Source organism: Ovis canadensis, chromosome 3 (assembly GCF_042477335.2).
Source record: "Ovis canadensis isolate MfBH-ARS-UI-01 breed Bighorn chromosome 3, ARS-UI_OviCan_v2, whole genome shotgun sequence".
NCBI classification, from domain to species: domain Eukaryota; kingdom Metazoa; phylum Chordata; class Mammalia; order Artiodactyla; family Bovidae; genus Ovis; species Ovis canadensis.
Genome location: NC_091247.1, coordinates 77,356,965 through 77,383,116, shown reverse-complemented (window position 1 = coordinate 77,383,116; position 26,152 = coordinate 77,356,965). Strand labels below are relative to the sequence as shown.

At 39.9% G+C, this 26,152-nt stretch overlaps 1 protein-coding gene across 8 annotated transcripts; it reads right to left on the bottom strand.

Annotated features, from left to right (window-relative positions):
* Positions 1–1,914: 1,914 nt before the first annotated feature.
* On the bottom strand, positions 1,915–15,506 carry CALM2 (calmodulin 2). 8 transcript variants are annotated; one of them, XM_070292346.1, is made up of 7 exons: positions 15,295–15,372; positions 9,681–9,711; positions 7,336–7,468; positions 3,801–3,944; positions 3,579–3,685; positions 3,039–3,174; positions 1,915–2,566 (listed from the first exon to the last, which is right to left on the bottom strand). In XM_070292346.1, exons 4-7 carry the CDS (start codon positions 3,868–3,870, stop codon positions 2,538–2,540), a joined length of 342 nt encoding a protein of 113 aa, XP_070148447.1. In that variant the 5' UTR covers positions 3,871–3,944; positions 7,336–7,468; positions 9,681–9,711; positions 15,295–15,372; the 3' UTR covers positions 1,915–2,537. The 8 variants fall into 8 exon arrangements, with proteins under 8 accessions (XP_070148447.1, XP_070148450.1, XP_070148452.1 ...); XM_070292349.1 differs by lacking the exon at positions 7,336–7,468 and adding an exon at positions 9,518–9,572 and having other exon boundaries at positions 15,295–15,370; XM_070292351.1 differs by having other exon boundaries at positions 15,254–15,365.
* Between the last annotated feature and the right edge of the window lie 10,646 nt (positions 15,507–26,152).

The window sequence follows — 26,152 nt, the reverse complement described above, 5'->3', positions numbered from 1 at the left end:
AGCAGACTAGGGACTGGTACCCTAGAGACTGAATACAATGAAGGGTACAGAGAAGTCCAGAAACCCATAGAAGGTATGAAATATAAGGGAACACCTAGATGAGAAAATAGTTTTGGGTATTGCAAAAATAGAAACAGCATGGGTCAATGATTTCAAGGACTTTGCCAATAAAACAGACTAAGTATGTAGAATAAACAAAATGTCCCCTTAAGAAAACAGTCTTGTACAGTATACTGTTTGATTTTCAGGTTACCATAACAGCAGTTTTAAAGGGAGGAGGCCGTTCTCTTTGTGAATACAAGATTACACTATGTAGAGATCAACAGTGCCTATGCTATGCATCAGATTTTTAATAAAAATTCTAGATAAAATACTTCATATTGTAGAATCATTTTTAACTGCACAGTGATAGTTCTGGTTAACTATCTGAAAGCAAACATGCTACAGACCGTATTGAGAAAAAATTAACTATTACTATGTTGCTTCTAATATAAACCACATAATATGGTTAAGACTTAAAAAGATAAGGTTTTTTATAGTTCTGATTTAAGATTATGTAATGCTTAACTGTGTCTTTTGTTAAGACTACAAGAATATAAAATTAGCAGTGTGATGCACACAAGTAACCAAAAAACATGTTTTCCCCTTCCACCTTACCACCTTACTTCAAACTTTTGGAACTAGAAAAGCGCCAATATTAACTTTGCCTAATTCCCTCATTTTTTAAGAATTGTAACTGATTAACAGCATATAATACAATGCAAATACTAAGAACGGTGCTAAGTGCTGTGTGTGTGTGCTCAGTCATGTCTGACGCTATGCTAAGTGCTTTACCTAAGATTATTACAAAAGCCAAGTTAGAAACCACCTGGGTAAATTACACCCATTTTACATGTAAGGTAACGGAGGCTCAGGTAGTACTGACCTCTTCAAGGTTATACAGAACAGTGATCTGACTACTGCTTCAATAAAACTCCAAAGCCCATGTTTAATACTCTGGAGATTACTATGCCTCAATAGCACATGAAACTCATATCTAATCAAGGTCTTCCTACTTAATCACCTGCCTAATGTGTAATAATACCCTATTAGGATGATCAATTCCTGTAACTTTCCTTGTCCTATTTAAATCATGTCTCTTTTCCTCCACGACCATCCAGTTTTCCGTTTTCTGGCAAGGTAACATTGGTATTAAACTAGTCAACAATGCACAGTAACCTGTCAAACAAACTGCCCTCTAGGAAATTAAATGCCTTGTGGCTGTAACAATCAAGGAACATACTTCAGTGTTTTCATCCTGGCTCTGGTTTGCTACAGATTTAAAACTAATTAGAAAAACAGAAACCTTGATAGCCACCTTTTGTACAAAGAAAGCAATAGTCTAGAAGCAAGGAAAACTTCTAAATAAAACAAAGTTTAGTTACTGTCAAGCCACTACCGAAGATACTGGATTTGTAAAACATGTTGAAGATAGTTAGGCACAACAGAAAATTCTTTGTTTTATGTAGTAGAATTAAAAAACACTATGAGCAAAAAATTAGAAAACAGGTGAAACAACTACCCCCTGCCCCAATTTGGATTTTGGGGTTTTAAAGCCCAAATATTTAAAAAAATCATTACATGGCTGAAGTCAATATGGATAAACAAAGCCAAAGCTGAAAATGACAAAAGTAGGCAACACTAGATACCTACCGTATGTCAGTCCCCATGCTAAGTACACTTACACAAGAGTTTTTAATCTTTCAGTTAAACCTTTTGAAGGAAGTATCACAATCTAAAAACTAAATACAATCTTAAATAGTAAAAATAAATAAATAGCTAAATTATACCAAGTAGAAGAAATCACACCCCCAATTTGACTGTCAAAATTGTTCAACATCAAATTAATTAAATGACTCAGATTCAGAGCAACAGTTGGGTAAATTGTAATTTTTTTATTGGAAAACAAATATACAACTTGGAATGGATTTGAGGCAAATTGTGCCATAAGCAGATTTTCTTTAAGTGGCTAAAACAAAGTTTAAAAAGCAAGTTAACAATAAAAGAAAATGTTTCTGGTATAGGACCAGCAGTACAAAAAAATAGTGTACGAGTACCTGGATAAAACACCCGTTTTGCAATAGTGCAACTTTTAAGTACATATTGTTGACTGTCCGTAGTCCACGCAGAGTTACAACTCCACACTTCAACAACAACATGCTGACAGTTCCTAAAGAAAACTACTTGAAAAAAAAAAGGCATAACCCAGATGTTCCCTCATTTGACCAACTCCATCTAAGTTTAGATGTGCAGAAGGGCTTAGATATATCCAGAGTAAGCCACATGCAACATGTTACTTGATCAATTTTCTAAAATAAGGTTTCAGGACAATGACAGTAAGATAAGGGAAGAAAACATGGAGGAATGAAGTCCTAATTACTATACATGCATATTTTTTTTTGACAGTAGGGGGAAACCTTTTACAGATAAGTTACAAACAAAGAAAAGGCAAATAAACAATTTTGTACAAGAAATTTAACACATTCTGTACAATGTCTTCACTTTGCTGTCATCATTTGTACAAACTCTGAAAAAGAAGAAGTATACAAAGATGTTGAGTCAATGGCAAAGTCTGACAAAACCAATCACATCTACTCAACTTCTGAGCAATTCCCACTCCCCTGTCTTTCCTCAAAATTATAAAGTACAGAGGAAAGCTAATTTACTGCTAAGGCTGGATTCTTCATAAATCAAAAATTACTTATGATTATTAACAAATAAACCAAATTATTGCTTTAGTTTATCATATGTAATACTTCTGAACAGAAGCATGTATAATTTCAGACTTAAAGCTAATTGGAGGAAGGAGAATCCAATGAAAGACATTAAAGTCACCTTAATTTTGAGGATCCTGAAATAAGTTTAAAGAAGCTTTTAAAACTGTTCCACAATGGTTACCAAAAACTGTTTTATCCTAGTTTGGAGTGCAGTGCTTCTTTTAAAAGGGTAGGATCTGACAGTAATGCACAGGATAAGGCTGTGACAGTGGAAAGACTTACCTTCATAGTTTACTTGACCATCACCATCAATATCTGCTTCCCTGATCATTTCATCAACCTCTTCATCTGTTAACTTCTCTCCAAGGTTTGTCATCACATGGCGGAGCTCTGCTGCACTAATATAGCCATTACCATCCTACAAAAAATTTAGTAAAATGTCTGAGCAATATTATAGATGTAATGAGCTAGATAAGTTTATTAAACTTCACATTCAGGAGCAAAATATACTTTAGAAATCCACACAAACCTTTATTTAACTATTTCTTAGTTTCAAAGTCAATACCTCTTCTGCCACAAAACTAATACTCTCTCTCTCTCTCTCTATATATATATATATAAAACTACTGGGCTTCCCTCATAGCTCAGTTGGTAAATAATGTTATTAGGAAATCTCCTACACTAAATTCTTAGGAAGCTTCTGCTTGATATTCAAGTATGCTGGCAAATAATCACAGAAACAAATCTTCAGAGATTAAGAGATCCTAATATATTTAAAAATCCTCAAATTAAAACGGAACAAATCCAGTTTCAAATACTTACCTTATCAAACACACGGAATGCTTCTCTAATTTCTTCTTCACTGTCTGTATCTTTCATTTTTCTTGCCATCATTGTCAGAAATTCCGGGAAGTCAATTGTGCCATTACCTGCAATGGTATTGGTTGAAATATTACAATATTTGAAATACTGAAATATTACAATAGAATTTAAATGCCACTTCTTCAACGCCCTCTTCTCAAACCCAGAATTAAGAAGATGTACCATCAGCATCTACTTCATTAATCATGTCCTGTAACTCTGCTTCTGTGGGATTCTGCCCAAGAGACCGCATTACAGTTCCCAATTCCTTTGTTGTTATAGTTCCATCACCATCCTTGTCAAATAGTGAAAAAGCTTCTTTGAATTCTGTTTGAAAAAGAAAACACAATCCAAATGTACAGGTTAAAAATAAAGTAACCTAAGCGAAATGTATTAATCAACTCTCAAAGCAAAGATATTATATGGAGATAGGACCTGAAATGGGATTTTTATTCCTGAAGGTGGAAAACCTTGTGGTATTTCAAACTTTTTAAGCTAATCATATGCTCATACTGATCTACCTGGGAGTTTTTTCCATCTAAAATCTCATAGGGAACTACAAAATCTAGACTAGATAAAAGTCAAATTATTGTTGAAAAAGCAGAACCAAAAAACCCCAAATGTCTGGCTTCTGTATTTTCTGTGGAACACAATTCTAAATTGCAGATCTAACCTACACTCACAATAGAAAAGGACCAAATATGTTTATTTCTATACAGCAACCGTACTACTTACAGTAACCTTAAAGTCAAAATTAAGTCCATTTAATCACTTACTAAATCAAAAACAAAAAACTTTAAACTCTAGAACAACATGCATTAAGCTAGTTTCCTTTTCTGGAGGACAGAAGAGACTATCACCAAATAATCTGTAATGATGTTAACAATGGGATGATAAAGGGATGTATGGCCAGTATGAACTGTTATTATCATTGAAAACAAAAATAATTTAGACCTCTCTTCAGGATATAAATTCCAAGCTTGCAACAGAATGAAATGTATTATTGCCTAAAATCTTTAAGGTACTATTGGGAAATGATGTTGTTTTTATCAATAGTTCACTATTAGATTACATGGAAAGCTACTAGAACAGTCTAGGATACCCAAATACAGAGAAACTAGAGATTTACTTTAACAGTGCAAGAGAGCACATTAATAAGCTAATAAAGCAAGTAGGAGTAGAGATATTAGGCTCAATCAGCAAGTAAATACAAAAACATAAAGCACAGAAACTAAAAGCAGAATTTGGAACTCAAATGCCTGGGCTTAAAAGAATTCCAGCTCTGCTGCTGCTGCTGCTAAGTCACTTCAGTCATATCCGACTCTGTGCAACCCCATAGATGGCAGCCCACCAGGCTCCTCTGTCCCTGGGATTCTCCAGGCAAGAACACTGGAGTGGGTTGCCATTTCCTTCTCCAATGCATGAAAGTGAAAAGTGAAAGCGAAGTCGCTCAGTCATGTCTGACTCTTCGCGACCCCATGGACTGCAGCACACCAGGCTCCTCCATCCACGGGATTCTCCAGGCAAAAGTACTGGAGTGGGGTGCCATTGCCAGCTCTGCTACTAACTAGTGATTGAACCTTGGGCAAATTTTCCACCTCAGCTTCCTCATTTTTGTTACTTAAGGCTAACTGTACCTTCCCTTGTGGCTCAGCTGGTAAAGAATCCACCTACAATGAGACCTGGGTTGGGAAGATCCCCTGGAGAACAGAAAGGCTACCCACTCCAGTCTTCTGGCCTGGAGAATTCCATGGGGAATTCCTCTCATAGGCCAAGGGGTCACAAAGAATTGACACGACTGAGTGACTTTCACTTGTTCACTTGGTACCTACTTCCTAAGTTAAATAGTTAATATAAGTAAAGCACAGTGAACTATGCCTGGCAAGTACTTAAATATCAAGAAAGAGATGATGTCATTTTCCTGTAGCAAAACTACAGAGGAAAACCTCTCTTGACTTTCACAAGTCCTTTATTTTCTACCTTATACTGCCAAAGGGTCTCGCTATTTGTCTCTTGCATGTAGATCTGACCAAATTTCTTCTTCTTTTCTCTCTCCTTGGCCATTTCATCTATGCCCACTATGATGAAGACTTCAGTTAGTCCACTCATCTCTCTCAACGTTATACTTTTATTTCTGACATCCTACAGGACATCTCCCCTAGCTGACCTCAGGGAAAACTTAATGAAAATGAATTCCAAACACAGCAACCCTAGGAATACAAGCAAGTTACCTTAACTCTTTTCCCCTGAAACAAGGCCTGCTGAATTCTGCTGCTGAAATACTGCCTGATTCTTTTTTCATCCCTACATCCAACATTTTGGTTCATGACCCCATCATCTTTTATCCAGACTATCACAATAGCCTCCAAATGGGTTCTTTATTTAAAATTACCCACACAAGTACCTGAGTCCTATTACCATTTTGGATTATCACACTATTTTCTTCTGCTTTGATTCTTTTAATTGTTTAGCTTTAGACTAATATCACTATAGTAAGTGCTACTTACTCTCAGTGCTAAACAGTCCACTCCATTTAAATGTTAACTTGTTTTCAGAGAAACTGTCCGGATATTGAAAGCTTAGAACCAAACTACTGACTGATCTTATGAAAATATGCAATACTAACCTAGACCAATTCAATGACAAAAGTAAATCAGTAAGTCCTGCAAACAGCAGAATTTGATTAAAATATTTCTACTTTACCCGAGTTTTTTTAAAAACAGGATGTACAAATACTGTTGAAGTATATAAACTATTAAGAGTTTGAACATATTAGCATCTATCACCTAGTAACTTGGCCTCCAGGAAAATTACTTAAGAGATTTATATTTAATTACATTCTCTGCTATAATATAGGCATCATTTAACACCATTACATACAAAAATCCCCAGATATAACTATCAGACATAATCATTTTACTAAATGACTTAATTTCAAAAAGTATTTCTGAAAGATGCATGGTACACATTTATGTATGTTCTAAATTTCAAGAAGTTTAAGAGGCAGAAATACCTGTAAAATCCTGAAATAAAAATAAACTGAAAAATACAATTCACCTGCTTTTATAGCTCACCACCTGTGCTTCAGAACTTGTTTAATCTTCATATATAGAAGCATATCATTTTAAACAAGTAGTTCCCAGGAATGACTTGAAATATAAACCTAGGAGTCAAAACTCCAATACACAGTAAAACAGTTCTCTTCAATATAACTGATGGAACCTCCCAAAATCTATTAGAGTTATGCCTAAGTTGAAACTTTCAGAAGTCATATTATTACTTATTTTAGATTTTCATTAGCAACCACAGGATACCTTTCTAATTAATTATGTTTTACATAAATTCACATTATTATTAAAACAGGTTATCATAATTAAGAAAAATCTAATGTCTGTTTACCAATTTCTATTTATTTATAAAATTCTGAACTTAATGATCCTTTAAAGGCCATGTATTTAAATCCTTAAAGGCCTTTATTATTGAGTAAGATTAGTACTTTTTAAAAAATCAAGCCTGGACTGCAAAGAGATCCAACCAGTCCATTCTGAAGGAGATCAGCCCTGGGATTTCTTTGGAAGGAATGATGCTGAAACTCCAGTACTTTGGCCACCTCAAGCGAAGAGTTGACTCCCTGGAATAGACTCTGATGCTGGGAGGGACTGGGGGCAGCAGGAGAAGGGGATGACAGAAGATGAGATGGCTGGATGGCATCACTGACTCGATGGACGTGAATCTGAGTGAACTCCTGGAGTTGGTGATGGACAGGGAGGCCTGGCGTGCTGCGATTCACGGGGTCACAAAGAGTCGGACACGACTGAGCGACTGAACTGAACTGAAGTTTTATCCCTACACTGAAATTTAAAAGTTTAGGCATAAATTTCTTTAAAGAAAAAAATTATTTTACATTTTTCCTTTAAACACTAACAACTAACGACATCATGGCAAGTCATCAACAAAATTAACTTGTTATTATTGATGTCACACTAGACTGTTCTGGATTGCTCTTTAAGACCAGGGTAACATAAACAATTCTAGACACTTCACCTAAACTGTAAGCATACATTTTTCTAGGCCAAGTTACCTGCTAGAGGAATTTTAAATCGGTCAGCATATGAAGATAAAGCTAACTGAAAAAGTACCTTAGTATATTCAACTTTGCAACTCAAAAGTAAGGGACTCTAGGGAGGCAGAGTAATTGTTAGGATAGAGTAGGTACTGCTTTAGAACATATCTGTGTGCCACAGATCTTTGAAAATTTATATATTCAGGAAATATTTACTCAGTCCTTACTGTGTGGGAGGTAGTGGGGAAACGAGAAGATAAGGATTTTTATTTTAGTAGCATAAAAGCTTTAGCTCCTCTACTTTAAAGGTTCGCTAAAACTTGGGATCCAAGAACAGCTTTATTAAAAGCCTAGGAAAAGGCAGGGTAGGGAAAGAACCTAGAACAGATTTTCCTGCTACTCTCACTAGAAGTTAACTGTATGACAGGAATCAATGAAAAGATAGAATTTATCTAAGGACAATGTTCCATGAACTGCATGTATTCTTTACAAAAATGCTATCAAGTATTGAGGATTGATCCTCTTGAATTTAACAGACACAAACTACTTAGAGTTGTATGAGTGCTTGGGAAAGAAGTAATGAGCACCAGCTATGTAACTGACACTGAATAATTCACTATCTACCCTAAAGTGAACAAGCTGAGCCATGCAGAACTACCTGACTGAGACTACAGAGAAACAAAGGCAAAGAAGACAGGTCTATTAGAGAAGGTAAGAACTTAAGATTGGAAATAATAACCCGAGTCATACATAAACTGTTCCAGAATAACTTACATTTCATCAATACACCTAAAATACTATATATGAACAAAAGAAATCATTTCCAAAGCTCTGCCTGCCTACTTCAATATACTCTATACATACAAATTTACCAACCCTAAAGAGCAAATTCGCAGCTTAAGTCAAATGCACATAGTAAGAAGTCCTCAGTGCTAATAGCTTTCTACTTTATACAGTCCAAGCAAATATTATCTGTGATGAGAATTTGAAATTATTGACTTCTGGCTCTGCCAAGTCTGTGTATGAAATGTGGGGTAGTAAAGTAATACCTGAGTTCCAACTGGGTTTCTCAGTTTTCTCTAGCATTAAAAAAAAATAAGTTTTAGTGCTTTTGAGCACTTGAAACTCTCTGCCTATCAGGAAAACCACTGCAGTTAAAACTGCCTGATGCTTTCGTTACTAAGTCTCTCTTTAATCGAAGTCAAGGAATACAGTTTGAAAAGCATTTCAACACTGAAATTAAAAAAAAAAACAAAACTAAAACAACCCTTTAGAAGTTTCCCCAACATTTTGTTAACCAGCCACCTCAAAAATATTAGAATAAAATCAAAAGTACTACTGGTTCAGCATGATGACTACATGACATCAGGTTTTAGGTAACAATTTCACATTTTCACAGCAAACTAAAGGATACAAGACAAACTTATTTCATTCAATAGCTGTCACCTCTTTTAAGATAAAACTCAAATTTACTGTGTCTGTAAAACAGAATACTAACTTTTGCATCTAAGTTTTTCACTAGAGAAATGGTTATTCCCTGATTGACCGACCATATATGCAATTCTAAGGTTAAAATATTAGCTACTTTAAACCACAGTAAATTCAACATTCATTTTCTGATTTTACATTTCAAGTTAACTACTACTTGGCCTCTTTTCTTGTGGAGATTGAAGTTTCAGTGTTAAAAACTGCCCAGAATTAATCTTTAGACTAAAATAACTTCAAGAAAAACAAAACAAAGACCACCCCAACACGAGGCTCAAAAGTATATCTACATAACCTAAAAACATGTCTTTAATTACAGTTAGCCCCACACATCTTTCACAGACAAGCTTACCTTCTCACTTGCCAAAGCAGGTTCAATTACTCTCTTACATTACACGCGTTCCCATCTACCACACAGATCAAAGTAAATTCTTTCATACAAATATTTTTTTGAGAATGGCTTTTCAATTTATAATAAAATTCAACGGGTATAACCTAGCAAAGTTATTTCTCACCTGCAATCTGCTCTTCAGTCAGCTGGTCAGCCTAAAAAGAAATCAAAGAAATAGGTAAGTGGCTTGACAGTATGTAGTTTAACAGTTACAGAAACAAGTTTAAAAACATTTAGGGTTTATCTGGTTTCATATACTTCTCAACTTAATTTAGTTCACTCCTTAGTTCCAAACACAGGGGGCAAATGGCAACCCACTCCAGTATTCTTGCCTGGAGAATCCCATGGATGGAGGAGCTTGGTGGGCTACAGTGCATGGGGTTGCAAAGAGTCGGACACAACTGAGCGACTTCACTTCACTTATCTCCAAAGCTAAACTACCTTGCCCCCAAGTTTAAGACGTGAAAACATTTCAGAATATATTAGAAAGTCTAAATTTTACATAAATTTTAAAAAAGCAAATCTAGCACACTAACACTACAAAGTTTAATTGGAACTGTATTCTTCTAAAGCAAGGATAGATGCAAAAGCAGCATTGTTTCCTTTCTCAAAGTATTTCTAAACTTAAGCTCATCTCCTCAGGTAGATAAAAACCATTAATACCAGAAATCTCCACTGAATCAAAAATAATAAACAAGAACTACATTTAAACTTTCCCTATAAGTGATTACATACTTCATTTGAACATGTGATGTTCCAAACCTCAAAAAACCCAAAGATTACTAAGCAAACTCTTTATTAAAAAGATAAAAATCCAAGGTGTACTGGTTGGGTCAACATGAAAGTTACCAGTTTTGCTCCTCCTCATCTGCCATGCAACTGCAGAGAATCCAGGATTCTGAATATTTGAAATACATTATTTACAAAATGTTAAGTCCGGTTATTCATTTTCTTTTGATGTTTAAAATTCCAAAGTGATAAGATTTGTGATGTTTTCAGCAAATGGAGAACAGTTACTTGTTTTTACTTTAAAAAAAAAAAAAAGGCATGTTCAGGCATTTGCTGAAACCCATTATATATGTTGCTTTTATTCAATCTTCACAACCCTAAATGGTAATACCACCATTAATACTCTATCTTACAGATGGGGAAAAAGGCTAAGGTTAAATTTTAGGGAGCAGGAGTACAAAATTACCAACATGTAGGGTCAGGATTAAACACTTGTTGGACACAGCCGATACCTCAAGTTTTAAATTCAGAGCACACTATAAAGATACTTGCAAAATAACAAGGTTCCCTGTTCCTCAGGTGGCCTTCATCCGTGGACATGCACTGCTTACTGGAACATATATTCAGAGGCACTGACAAGAAATAGCTTCCTAGCTAACATTCCTACCTACAGAAGTCAACCATACTGTGATTAATCCATTCATTTATTGATATGAAAGAAAAACAAACACTGCCTGGTTTCATTTTAAATGAACACACCCCTGGAAAGGATAATAACCTTAATACAGGATGGCATTCACATTTTCTCTAGGGGACAGCATGAGAACATTTGAGAAGAAACCCAGAAAAGCAGAAATTTCTTTCCCTGATCAATTTTGATTTGACCTTGAAGCAAACGCAAGGTCTTTAGAAAAAAAGCCAAGTCGAGCAATTTAAAATTGGAAAGCCAATAATCAAGCTCAAATGCACGTTTATAAAATAAAAATTATCTACTTTTATCCTGACAAATCCCAATTCTCCAAGTATTTGGTATAAAATCAGATTGTGTTCTCTACAAATAAGAATTAAAATCCAGTAAATCCACTGTTATTTTTTACTTTGTTAGAGGCTATAGACGATTTACCTCTGATCTAATTCCATCCTGCAGGATTTCTATCATTTCTAAAATAACAATAACATGGCATGGTGCTTTGAGGCATCACTGGTTTAGTATCCCAGCTCTGCCACCATGTGACCTTGGACATGTTACTCAACTTCTCATTGTCAACTCCATCTGTAACACAGAATATTAATACCTACCTTGCAGAGTCATTGTGCATTTAGAAGCTATATAAAGGGCAAGCCCCACAAGTTCAGTGAAAATTATTTTATGTAAGTTAATTAACCGAAGAAGCTACAATGTTAAGATTAAACACCAACCTGACTAGTTCAACTTTCACAATGAAGGTAGACAGGTGGGGCATTATCAAGCCCTTTACAGCAAACTCTCCATATTTCTTTTTAACTTTTTTCTAAGATGAGAAAATCTATTTCCACAAACAGAAGCCACAAGCCCAGGAACAAATAGGGCAGAAGAAATCAGTTTAGGACTAAAAATGTTAACCCGTGTGGAAAACACAGTAACATACGTGAAAGCTGATTGACTGCTATCTGCAGAAACTGAGACAGTGGGGTTTCTCCAACAAATTGTGAGGGAGATTTTGGGAAGACTCACATATGAAAGCTGAGGTGGTTTTAGGAAGAAAAAAACTTTCTTTTGTATTTACTACTAACCCAGAGTCCAAGGCTTTAAAATAACCTTCATCAGTAACTTTCAGACTAAAAACTACTGAAAGTAAAAACTCAAAGCTCCCTAGCACTGTAATTTGTAAGCTTTTTCCAATGACATGCAAATAAATTTGGTTCTTATTTTTGTCTATGCAGAGTGTCATTTTCTTAGTAGAAGAACTAGAAGAATTATACTTTTGGGAAAACTCAAGCTCATTAAAATGTGTTTATCTCAGTGAAGAGTAATTCACTAGAGAGATGATTACTTCTTACTCCTTTATTTCTACAAATATTGCTTTCAACTGCTACTGTCAACTCTAGAGAAAGCTCCCAAACATTAGTATATTGCTCAGGTTTCAGCTGAGACTTACTGGACTAGACTGCATTTTGAAGAACCACAGGTGATTTGTAAACACCGAGAAAAACAGAGTCTACTAATCTAGACTACATGTGTGACCTTAAGGGAATTATGTGCCTATTTAACATTTCCCAAATGGCATTCAGAATTAGGTATGGATAACCACGGAGCTTATCTAGTCAAAGGTGGTATAAAAACAATCCAAAATTCTTATCTCAATAAATATATGAGCCCATAGGCTTGAAATGGAACAAACTTTCATTTTGCATTCATTCCTGTTTACTCCAAGTATTACTTAGATACAACAAATGCTTCCATGCAAAGCAAAAATTTTTCTACTTTCAGAAGTCAGGGCATTTGTTTTACCTACATCAAAAGCAGTCTCTAAGTTATTTCAATAGAGTTTAAAAGATACCTTTAATTCTGATAGAACAGTATCTCGGCCTAAAAGGGAAACTAGAATAAATTACTTAAAAATTAGGACCTTTACTGAAGGCCTAATTTGATCAGTCTATCTGAGCTTAGAACTTTCAATACTTTAACAGAGGCATAATTAATTTCTTTAGTCTAACAGAAACAGATCTTCTTGCTGTTCGATGGGTATTTACTTGGATTCAAGTGACCAAAAGTTCCACGTCTTCACATCTTTTACTAATCTCATCACCCCTGCCTCAAATCTTCTTAAACTAATCAATTTCCCTTTCAATGACTATATATCAACTATATGTAAACCCAAGAGCCATGTGAACAAACTTATTCCGTATCAAATAAATGTTCATTCTTTGACTTTATGGAATCTTAATTTTAAACCTTCAGGTCTTGTAATTATAAAATTACCTATGCCACCGGTAAAGAACCTGCCTGCCAATGCAGGAGGCGTAAGACAGGAGGGTTCCATCCTTGGGTGGGGAAGATCCCCTGGAGTAGGAAAGGGCAACCCATTTCAGCATTTTTGCGCAGAGAATCCCACAGAGGAGCCTGGCGGGCTACAGTCCATAGGTTCGCAAAGAGTCTGACACAACTGAAGTGACTTAGCAAGGATGCTTCCCAATTTAGTTAACAATGACGGTCAAAAACACTCAAAACAGTAATGACGTGATCAGTAACTACAAAAGCTTACTTTTGGCAAAGGACCACGAAAGGGTAGATACAAACTGTGCCTCATCAAGAAAATCTGAGATCTTGATTTAATTATCAGTGATTAGAAACAAACTTTTCATTTACATAATATAAAAAAATTCACCCCACAATTCAGATCCTTAATTACATGCTTTTATTTTCACCTAAAAGAGTAAATTCAACCAGCATATTCAAATTTAGGATAAAATAATTAAAATATCAAAATGGAACGGGTACATCAAACAAATGTGAACTCCTCTCCCCACACCCATACAGGGTGGAGGTTTCAGTTGGCAAGGATTCCCAACTCCTGTTTAAGATGTCACCTTGCCTCCTGGACACACCCATCGCCTGTAACCACTTGGCAGAAGGAACCACAAAATAAGTATTGCAAATTACCGCTCTCATTAGACTTTTTTTTAACAGGAAAGAGCAAGAGTTCCGGTCTCAAGTGACAGGAAAATGCTTTAAAAAAATCCCGTCCCCCTATATACTCTTTTATCACCATAGTCTTTGACAATCATTAATGTACAAATGAATTAAACTGCACCTAAAAGATGACCTGGCATTTTCGCTACGGAAATAGCTATTTTCAAGGGTGTTGTGCGGGGCAATACAGTGTTAACGGATCTTAAACATTTCAACGTGCACGTGAGCACTCAAAAGAGGACTGTGGCCCCTGTCAAAGGCATCCTTCCGATTGTTACTAGAGGGTAAGACAGACTTTGGCAACAGAACGGGAGTCACCTCCGAGCTGGCTTTCGGTGAGTGAATAGAAAAACGCCTTTCAAACGCCAGCTGGAGTCTCTGGCTTTCTCTAACGAGATGCGCAGTGCGAGGCTGCGCTTAACTTCAGATCTAGTCATTTCCTTCAACGACAAAACCACTTAAATTTTTTTTAGATTTAGCCTGGGAAGTGGAATTAGGCCTCAAGGCCCATATGTAGCAGAAAGATCAGGATTCACCGAGCTTCCTCCTAGCCGCCGCGGGTGGGGGTGGGGTGGGGGATGGGAATCGGACGAGGCTGACCTCCCCAAACGTTGCCCGACCGGACGACCCCGGAGCGCCGCGGGACGCCCAGACCTCCGCAGTCCTGCAGGTGCCAGCGCAGCAGCTGGGGCTCGAGCCGGGTCTGGCGAGCGACGGCCGCGGTCCCGAGCCCGCCCCGCCCCCGGCCGCTCCCCGCGGACTCGGCCCACTCAGCTAGTCAGCCCGCCCGCTCGCGCGCCCCCAGCTCCCTCCCGGCCCAGCACGCGGGGGCTGCGGGCTAACGGCGGCGCCGGCGCTCGCCCCGGGCCTCGCGCGCTCCCGCCCGCCCCCTCGGCGCATGGCGGCCGCGCGCGGACAAAGGCGCTTCCTGGCGCCCGCACCAACCGTCCGTTGAGCTTTTGAATACGGCCCCTGGCTGACCTTTTGAGATGCCCGACCCAAGGCTTCTGCGCTCCCGCTCCTCCCGCCCTTCCACCCTCGCCTACCCCGGCTGCCCCCGCCCCGGCTCCATCCTCATCCTGCCTCTGAGGACCTCCAAGGTCCCGGGGGCGGTGCGCCTGGCCCCCGGTACAGCACGGGACACCTCCCTGAGGAGAGTGGGGGTGGGGGAGCACCTGCGACATAACCGCCGTGGACGCCCCCAGCCTCTGGCGCGCCATCCCCCTGGCGAAGACCAATCCTAGAGAGTGTGAGAAAGGCTAGTTCCCTTTCGTCCATTCGCTTCAGCCCCTTACCCCCTACAGGCCGAGCGCCCGCAGCTTAGCGACGCACTCACCATGCTGCAAGCGTTACCGGTCTCCGGGACGCAATCACACAACTACTCAGCTCGCTCGCTCCACTCGGACTAATTCTCCCCCTCCGCCCCCAGCGCCTCATAAACACCTCCCTCCGCCAGATCCCTCCGCCACACTTCAGATAACGGAACATCATAAACGAGTCCCGGCCAACCCCCTCCCCTCCAACTCCTCTCGAGACCCTTTTATCCACAATTATGTGAAAGACGATGCAAAAGATAAAGGGAAGGGGACGAACGGATGACGTAAGTGTGTTTCACTCCCTAGAGAGCCGTTGAAGAGCCGGTGGAGTGGCGCCTGAGAGGCGCTACTTTGCGGCGCGGAAGAGCATCGTAGTAACGACGCGCAGCGCGATGATCGTTGAAGCCTCCTCTGATTGGCCGGTTCGTACCTGCAATGCGTCACTGGGGCTCGCAGCCGCTGCCGGGACGCGGTGCAGCTTCTGCCGTTGCGGCTCGGCCCGCGCTGTCCTGGCAACTGCGGTTGGCTGGAAAGCTTTCCTCCTCCACCCATCCTTCCTCGCTACATTTGCACGAAAGCTTTCCCGCCCCGCTGTAGGGGGTCTACGAAAATAGCGATTAAGAATGAAGCTGAAAGACCCAGTGAAACCCGTACCCCGCGCTCTTCATCTCAGCCTCGTTTATTCGCCTTATGGAGGCCACACGTTTACCATGTAACTCCCCCACAAAGCGAAAAGTGAAAATCACTCAGTCGTGTCCGACTGTTTGTGACCCCATGGAATTCTCCAGGCCAGAAGACTGGAGTGGGTATCCTTTTCCTTCTCCAGGGGATCTTCCCTGATCAGGGATCGAACCCACGTCTCCGGCATTGCAGGCAGATTCTTTACCAGCTGAGCCCACAAAGCCCATGAAAATCTTGGTAAGGGCGAATGCAGCTGCTCACCTGACTAATCCTAAAGGAACTTCCGTTTATACTTCCCCTTTGCTGGCTGACAGTAAAGCAGCTGCCTACAATGCGGGAGACCCGGGTTCAATCCCTAGGTCGGGAAGATCTCCTGGAGAAGGAAATGGCAACCCCCTCCAGTCATGGACGGAGGAGCCTGGTGGGCTACAGTCCATGGGGTCACAGTCAGACACGACTGAGCAACTTCGCTTTGCCTTCATCATGGGGGTAATTTACCGGGGGAGGGCGGGTTAAAAAACGCAGTATACAAAATTCCAATAGCCCCTTGATACTGTGGAATAATAGGGTTCTGGCTTGGAGTGAGACCTGGGTATGAGTACTGGTTGGGTCAGATGTACGACCTTGGATGAAACGTTTAATCTTTAGCCTCATTTGTAAAATGGAGGTTACAATACCTATCTTGAAACGTTATAAGAATTAGAATCATATAAAGATTATCATCTCGGAGAAGGCAATGGCACCCCACTCGAACACTTGCCTGGAAAATCCCATGGACGAGGAGCCTGGTGGGCCACAGTCTACGGGGTCGCTAAGAGTCGGACACGACTGAACGACTTCACTTTCACTTTTCACTTTCATGCATTGGAGAAGGAAATGGCAACTCACTCCAGTGTTCTTACCTGGAGAATCCCAGGGACGGAGGAGCCTGGTAGGCTGCCCTCTATGGGGTCGCACAGAGTCGGACACGACTGAAGCGACTTAGCAGCAGTAGCAGCAGCAGCAAAGATTACCATCTAGGTAAAGCGTTGAAGTACCTGGTACAGGATAGGCACACAGTGGTTACCATAATAAAACCATCGTATTGTGTATATGTGATCATACTGAGTTTCCTAATGAATTTGCCCTTTTGAGTCTTTAATCTCTCAGGTTTAAATGAACATTTTTGAAGCCACATAGAAATTAGCTCTGAAATTGGCAACCACTGTTGGTGGGAATGTAAAACAGTACAGCCGCTTTGGAAAATAACATGGCAGTTCCTTAAAAAATTAAAAATAGAATTACCATATGATCCAGCAATTGTGCTTCTTGGTATATACTCAAAAGAACTGAAAGCAGGATCTTAGAGATACTGTTACACCCATGTTCATGGCACTATTCAAGACAGCTAAAATGTAAAAGGGATCCAAGTGTTCATCAGCGGATGAATGGATAAGCAAAATGTGGTATACATCTGTTGTACATAAATGGCATATTATTTGGCCTTAAAAATGCTGCAATATGCCACAACATGGATGAACTTCAAGGACATTATGCTAAGTGAGGTAAGTCACAAAAAGTCATATATTGTATGATTCCATTTATTTGAGGTATTTGGAATACTCAAAAATCACGGAAACAGAAAGTAGAATGATGGTTGTCAGGGAAAGGGGGAATGAGGAGTTATTGTTTAATGGGTATAGATAAGAGTTTCCATTCTACAAGATGAAAATAGTTGTGGGGATGGACGGTGATGGTAGCACAACATTACGTATTTAGTACCACTGAACTCTACACTTTAAAATGGTTATGATGGTAAATTTTACGTGTGTTTTGTCACACATGAAAATTTTTTTTTTAATTTTTGAACCTTTAATTTGGAAAACTTTAGATATAAACTATATACAAGTGGACTGTAGCCTACCAGGCTCCTCTGTCAGTTCTCCAGGCAAGAATACTGGAGTGGGCAGCCATTCACTTCTCCAGGGATATACAAATGGAGAGAAAAGTATAACAAAAAAAAGTACCAATCACTCAGGTTTACAGCATTCTGTCATTCTTGTTTCATATATTCCCCATACCCAATTTAAAAACAATTACCTTCTTGGTCCCACCCAAAATAAGCAAGGGTGTGTATAACCTGGAATATTTAACAAGTGAATAGCAATAATTTATGTATCGTATAAACTCATTTGAAAATAATGTAATTGTTACCTTAGAGGGGGCTTAGAGGATTTGGCCCACCACAGAGTTTCCAAAGAGGGTTTCCAGAGAACATGACTCCTTCATTGAGTCTGACATGATAATGTCAGGCCAGGAAAAAGCGAAAAGGCAGGGAGGAATAGAGCAGCAAGTTTAGATGAAAGAAAGAACAAAGGCAGGCAATTACATGGCACAGTGGAGGAGTGTCAATGGTTAGGCATTACCAGGATGAGCCCACTTCAGGAGATAGTGCTGGGAAGTTAGGAAGAAACTAGGGATTCATGCTCAAACTGCAGTTCCTCAAGAATGTTGGTAGAACCAGAAAAAAATCCTCTTAGGCCACAATAAGACTTCATAATTTTCTGGTTAAAAAGCACAACCTTGTAAAACCTAATGAATAGCATTTTCAGCACACCAAGGTATTTTCTGCTTATTGAGAAGAAGGTTCCCTCCAGAATACCTCCAGAATGCCCAGCAAGACCAAAATACTTTCTTAGCTTATCTGAACCAACTTGGAAAGCCTCAGTGGAATTTAACCTGCTTTAAACAACTTAGACTGGAGAAATTCCATGGATGGAGGAGCCTGATAGGCTGCAGTCCATGGGGTCGCTAAGAGTTGGACACGACTGAGCAATTTCACTTTCACTTTTCACTTTCATGCATTGGAGAAGGAAATGGCAACCCACTCCAGTGTTCTTGCCTGGAGAATCCCAGGGACAGGGGAGCCTCGTGGGCTGCCATCTATGGGGTCGCACAGAGTCGGACATGACTGAAGCGACTTAGCAGCAAACAACTTAGGCTTCCCTGGTGGCTCAGATGGTAAAGAATCTGCCCGCAATGCAGGAGACCCAGGTTTGATCCCTGGGTCAGGAAGATCCCCTGGAGAAGGGAATGGCTGCACACTCGGGTATTCTTGTCTAGAGAATTCCATGGACAGAGGACCCTGACAGGCTACAGTCCATGGGGTCACAATGGCCAGACATGAGAGACGAGCATTTTCAAACTTAGACGTTTTCTCAAGCCATCTAAAGTATTTCTTTCAATAGACCAGAGGTGGATTCTCTTTCTTTCAGTCTGGTAAATCAGAGACAAAGTAAGAGCTCTTTCAGTTAGTATTGGCAACCCTGTGACCTTCCTGTCAGATGAATGACTACTCAATAAAAACTCTGGACCCCCCAGTGTGCTTCTATTGTCCTTGCTAATATGGTGACTCATTGATGCCACAGGGGGAGGGCTTAATTAACTTACCCCACCAATGAAACAAGGGCTTCCCTGGTGGCTCAGACAGTAAGGAATCTGTCTGCAGTGCAGAGACCCAGGTTCCATCCCTGGGTTGGGAAGATCCCCTGGAGAAGGAAATGGCAACCCATTCCAGTATTCTTGCCTGGAGAATTCCATAGACAGAGGAGCCTGGCATGCTATAGTCCATGGGGTTACAAAAAGTCGGACACAGCTGAACTACTTTCACTCACAAATGAAACACACTGTATCACTGAGAATGTTACTTAAAAGTGGGTAACTGCATCAGAATTGAGCTGAAATCAGAGCCCTAAGGCCACTCTCCCATTACCCTTCATTCTGATATCACCCAAGTCTAAGTTTTCTTCAGATATTTGTCTCTGATTCTTCCTCAGATGGAAGAGCCTGTTGAGTTTTTTCCTTCAGGCTAATCGTTAAGAATATTCTCTCTTTATACAATACCCCACCAGTATGCAGTGCTTTTACACATGACATTTTTAATGATCAGAAATTAAATGACAAAATGAATAATCAGTTCTTCCAGAAAATGAGTTTTTAAAGGGATTGATGTTTTATGTATAACCAGGTTGAGTATAATATACAGGTGCATGCTTACAGACAGATGTATTGAATCAAAGAGCTTTTAAATAAATATTTGGTAATGAAATATGTCTGTTTAAAGACAATACAGAAAAGATCTTCCTGGTTTCTTACTTTGAATTTTATTAAGGCCTCTCTTGCAAAATCTTCCTTGCTGACCTCTCTAATAAGAGAAAGAAAATGAGGGAAAAAAAAAAAGTCAAGACATACATTTAAACACATTGTGGGTTTTGTGTATTTGAGACTGTTCCAAATCAATTTATTTATAGAGCATTTGTTTTCCACAAGATGACATACAGTGCAGCTTGACTTTGGCAACTGCCAGCTGAGAAGCAAAGTTGGTGACTAACCATTGCATCAAGGCCTGGGAGGTTGGTTGTCTACTTTCCTCTCCTGACTGGTGAGATCTTATGGCTTTCTACCTTTGTCTATCCTGGGAAAATAATAATTCACTTCCTCTCCAGGCCTCAGTTCCCCAATTTGCAGAATAGAGATAACACAAGCCTCATCCTTTGACACTTTTCTGTAGCTTCTCTCTTCCAGCCAGCTCTGCTATGAACAAAGGCAGAGGACAATCTCAGTGGCATTCTTTTTTGACTATGCAGGGTCTTCGTTGCTTCGTGCAGGCTTTCTCTAGTTGCAGAGAAGGGGCTACTCTTCATTGTGGTGTTCAGGCTTAGTTGCTCTGCAGCATGTGAAATCTTCCTGGATCAGGGATCAAACCCACGCCCCCCCTGCATTGGCAGGTGGATTCTTATCCACTGTACCACCAGGGAAGTCCCCCAGTGGCATTCTGGACTGCAGGTCCTGTGTGATTCTCAACAGGTGAAAGAATTAAGCCCTAAATGCCCTAAGGCACTGACAATGTGCATCAACTTCTCTCCTATGCACCAACCTGGAGAGAGATGACAAAATAGTACTTAGATGATTTTCTTCTTCTGTGGTTCAGATAAGGAGCCCTGGTTGAGAAAAGGAAGGTATCCCCTTCCAGGACTACAGGGCAAAACAGAGCTGGGACCAGAATACAACCAGGTCATGAGAATGTCTCGTCCACAGCATCGTCAGTTTGATGAGTGAAGAGTATAGGGAAAACAGTGAATCCTCCAGACTTACTGAATAGGCTTATGCTCATATACACGTGGAAAAAACTGAGCGTCATTAACTTTGATATTGACATTCTGCCACTCATTCATTTATTCATTAAAAAAAAAAGATATCAATTTAGGGTGACTAACCATATAGGTTTGCCTAGAATTGAGGGTTTTCCTGGGACACAGGACTTATATTGCTGAAACCAGGCAGTTACAGTTAAATTAGGGTGGTTGGTCACCCTAGAAACCATGATCACTCATTTAATAAATACCAGCAGTCTATTATGTGTTATAAATGTGCAGTGAGAAGAATGAGTTATGATAAGAATGACCCCAGGGGCACATAGGAAGACAGCCCAATGGGCAAGAGGAAGACTTCCTAGAGAATGTAATCCACAGGAATTTGGGTTCAGGTGGAGAAAGAGGGAAAGGTGTTTGAAGCAGAGAGAAGCAGTAAAGAACAGAGCCGTCATCATCACCGTCATCACTTCTACCATCCTCATGACGCTTGCAGCCACTGGTGACTGGTTGCTCACCTCCGGCTGCGCCCTGTGCTGATCATTTTATATACACTGTCCATTTCATTGACCATTCTATTCCTCTTGAAACCCTCTTCTTGCTTGGCTTTTGGAACTTAGCTCTGCTAGTATTTCTCCTACCTCTCTGGCAGTGTCTCTGCAGGCTCCTTGGCTGATTCCTTCACCTATTGCTTAAAAGATGGCATGTCTCCAAGTTTAAACCATGGCTCTCTTTTCTTGTGACTTTGGATACCCACTGTAACACCCTCTCCCACTTGTACAGCAGTGGCTCTGTGCTGATCACCCCCAAATACAGATGGCCAGAGGTAAAGTCTCTCCTCAATTCCTGATTAGTATTTTCAGCTGCTCAGGATCATCTTAACATTTGTAGGCTCAGTCGAGAGTACAAATGGAGGCTTACATAGCAATATGTTAAATGTGTTAACGTCATAAATCAATCTAATGAACAAATAAAATATATTCTATCCTCCTACCTTGATGGATAAACTTTCATAATAACCTGGAAGGCTGTGGTCAATTGTAGAAGTTCAGATTTCCACACCAGACCATGAAGCGTGAGGAAGCCATCCTCCAGCCCACGGCGCAGTTCTCCTCTCACCCTCAGTCCGTCACATACTATAAGGGGGCTGGCATCAACATGTGCACTCACTCTGGTCCTTGTGACCAAGTCCATCATCAGCCCCACAAATTGCTGCTTCTCAACCATCCCTCAGAGCCTAGAAGCAGGATCTGTGCTATCTGAGCAAGGAATTTTGTGATCCTGGAAACCTAGAGGAGTCTTGAGTAGGAGAGAGTGTGGGCTCTGGGTAGGGAGGTCCCTGTGGCCCTGTGTGGAGGTGTGCACCTGGAGGAGGGCCAGAATGGGGCCCTAAGACAGGGTCCTCTCTTGCAATCCTAAATGTGTCTACTGACAACTCCTCTTACAGGCCTTCAGGCCCTGAAACATCACATCAAACACTGAACCCAGCATTATTTCACCTGGATCTGCTTTCCTGTATTCTGGTCTCATTGCAGAGTGCTTCCCTCCATCCCATCATCCAAGCCACACTACTTGCGGATACCTATGTCCGCTCCTGCTGCTTCCTCTGCCTGGAACATCCTTCTTTGTGTTCCTACTACCTGCTGCATATTCATTCATTGCTTGTAGCATTCATTCACTGTAGCATTCAATGCTACATCCATTCATATTTGCCCCGAGCATCATATTCCCTGTGATGTCTTCCTAACCCCACAAGCTCTCTCTCCTTTGTCCAAAGAGAAAGAATCACTCTCTCTCAAAATATCCTTATAGATTAGCTGCCCCAGTGAGACTGACTTCCTTCAGGGACTTGAACTGTCTTTGTACCCTCACTATCTTGCATGGTGCTAGGACATAGCTGATGTTCAGGAAATTTGTTGACTGAATAAGTGGATGAACAGACAAAGATATTATTGTTTTGTACATGCCTTTTCCACGTGACTTTAATAGCACTCAGAAGATTTTTACAAAGCATGAGATGTCTTATGAACACCAAAATCTTTTTTATCAGAGAGAGTAGCCAGAGGATAATTCTCATCTTCTTATGTAAGTTTTATTTAAATCAATTTGAAAATGCTAAATATGTACTTAGTCAAATATAATTTTCATCTTCCTTGGAATTTTTTGGATGTCATTATACAATAATTGTTTATACAATTTTTAGATTGTAATTTTTTCTCATCTTATTTTGAGAATTTATGATTCAAACTATATTAGTTTGATGAAATTAAGAATTAAAGCAATTAATCATCACATAATTAAGCTAAAAAAATTGTGCTTTCAACTTTGAATGGTTTCACAGAAAAGAAGTAATTGATGTTTTCGTTCACATTGTGTTGGTAGTATGGGGGCCTCCATGGAGGTGTGAATTCTCTGCAATGGAACCTCAAATTTTAACTTCATTTTCTTCATACTAGCTTTATCAGGTAAAAATCAGGATTCCCATTCTCAAGACTGGGAAGTTATCATTATTGGGGGTCCTCTCTTTCTCATTGTTTTCCATTCCCTATCTGATTATCTAGCCAATATTTCTAGCTTCTGTTCAGAGAACTTAGAGTAAATCTTCATTTTTAATGTCTTAAACTAAACGTAGTGAGATGTTTTCCTCAAGTGACTTCCCTCTGCCTGAGAAAAGGGGTGTCACTTAGCAAAAACATCTCCTTCCTGTCACTGCCATATTCTCATGTTCACTGGCTTCAAAGTGAAGCAGGCAGAGCCCCTGCCATTCATGTCGGGGCTGGGGGGCGGAGAGGTGCCCCTATTACAACAACAGGATTGATTAGGATGTTCCAGATATAAGCTTTTTCTCTGACTGCCAATTTCCTCAGAAATTCAGTTCTCAATTTATCTTTAAAACTTTGGACAGGAAAGTTGAAGGAAGAGTACAGTAAACCATCCATGTGCCATCTACTTAGGTCCAACAGTGGCTGACATGCACTGTATGTGCTCTCTCTTGCTCAGTCTCTGTCTCTCTAAGCACACACGTGCATGCACACACACACAAATGTGGAATTTTTTGGATGAACCATTTGACAGTAAGTTGCAGACATTACACGTCAGCCCTACATTTCAGCATATTTCTCCTAAGAATAAAGATATTTTCCTAAAAGGCACAACACCATTACCACATTTTTAAAAATTCCTTAATTTTATCTTTGATCCAATCTATACTTAAATTTCCGTAATTGTCCCCAAAATGTGTTTTATGGCTGTTTCATTTTTCCTAACTAGATCTGACAAGGATTACACTTTGCAAGGTTATGCCTCCTTAGACTCTTTTAATTGTTTTGATCTGGATCGGTTTCCCCACCTTCATTGTTTGCTCAGGATGTTGATATTTTGAAGAATCCTGTACAGTGTTCTTTCACAATGTCCATACGCTAGATTTGTCTGATTGTTTCCTTCTCGTGTCATTTAACTTGTTCCTCTATCCCTCTGTTTCCTACACAGTAGAATTTAGGTCTTAAGGCTTCACAGATTCAGGATGAAGACTCTTGGCAAAAATACTCCACAGGTAATATTGTGTCTTTCACACTGCATCATCTCAAGAGCACCTAACAGCCATTGTTCCACTCTTAGTGATGACAAATTTGATCACGTAGTTAAGATGGCATTTATCAGACCTCATCACTGTAAGGGTATATTTTCCATTTTTAATTAATAAGTAATCGGTGGGACAATACTCTGTCACTGTGTGAATATCCTGTTTCCTAATAACTTTTCACCTAGTGATTTTATCATCCACTGATGATCCTTGCTTAATAATATAAATACATTGCAGGTCGCAAAAAAATGTTTTTTAATTCTATGATCCCTTTGATATATATTAGCTGGCATTCTTTTTGTAAAGAAGTACATTCCTCTCCTCTTCTTTCATTTTCTGAGTATTCCTATTAACTGGTATGTTTTTTAAAAAATTGAATGTACTATCAATTACAGTCATTTTAGTTTTTCATGCTCAAGTTGTTCCAAATTTGGCCAGTATGCACTGTTCATGCCAGCTCTAGTGTACTTTTGACACATCTCCATCAGTTTTTGAGTAGTTTCTTACTTTCTGGCACAAAATGTTCCAGGCTTACCTTATACTTACTCTGCTCAGAACTGGAATCAGCTGTTTAACTCAAGGATCCTCAGAGATACGAAATGCACCCTTTTCTTTTTGGTTTTTCATTCCAAACTTTTAAAAACTCATCATTCTGTATTTATTGCATGCAGCCAACCAATAAACATTTCAATGGCTCTCCCTAAGTCCTCAGATGTTTTTCTTCTCAGTGCGGCTTTTATCCTTGCTCTCAGTGCTATCTCTATACAGCTCTTAATGTCTCCTTCAGTCCTTTCCCAAGGTGTCATATTGGCAGGTGTAAAAAGTGAGCACTGAGACAAACTGGAAAATGGATAACCTCACAAAGCCCACCGGGAAGCTGAAGGTGAAAGCTTAAACAAGAAGGGCCTGGGCAAGTGAGAAGCACAGACCCTCCACAGGCATGAGGCAGCAGTAACTGCTCTTGGCAGAGAGGCCACATCTTCCTTCAGCCCCTGCTCTCATCCTCACACCTCTTTGCTTTCTAGAAACCAGAGAGAACTGGAGGCTGGCAGGAGCATATCTATAATCTCAGAGTTCAATGCTTGGGATCAGTTCAGTTCAGTCACTCAGTCGTGTCCGACTCTTTGTGACCCCATGAATCGCAGCACGCCAGGCCTCCCTGTCCATCATCAACTCCCAGAGTTCACTCAGACTCACATCCATCGAGTCTGTGTTGCCATCCAGCCATCTCATCTTCTGTCGTCCCCTTCTTCTCCTGCCCCCAATCCCCCTCAGCATCAAAGTCTTTTCCAGTGAGTCAACTCTTCACATGAGGTGGCCAAAGTACTAGAGTTTCAGCTTCAGCATCATTCCTCCCAAAGAAATCCCAGGGCTGATCTCCTTCAGAATGGACTGGTTGGATCTCCTTGCAGTCCAAGGGACTTTCAAGAGTCTTCTCCAACACCACAGTTCAAAAGCATCAATTCCTCGGCGCTCAGCCTTCTT

Excerpts from the sequence above, each read along its gene's own strand:
- CALM2 (XM_069583381.1), bottom strand. Across the intron at positions 3,945-9,680 it reads GACTGAAGAGCAGATTGCAG|AATTCAAAGAAGCTTTTTCA; the intron begins GTGAGAAATAAC and ends TTTTTCAAACAG. Across the intron at positions 2,567-3,038 it reads TGGTCAAGTAAACTATGAAG|AGTTTGTACAAATGATGACA; the intron begins GTAAGTCTTTCC and ends CTTCTTTTTCAG.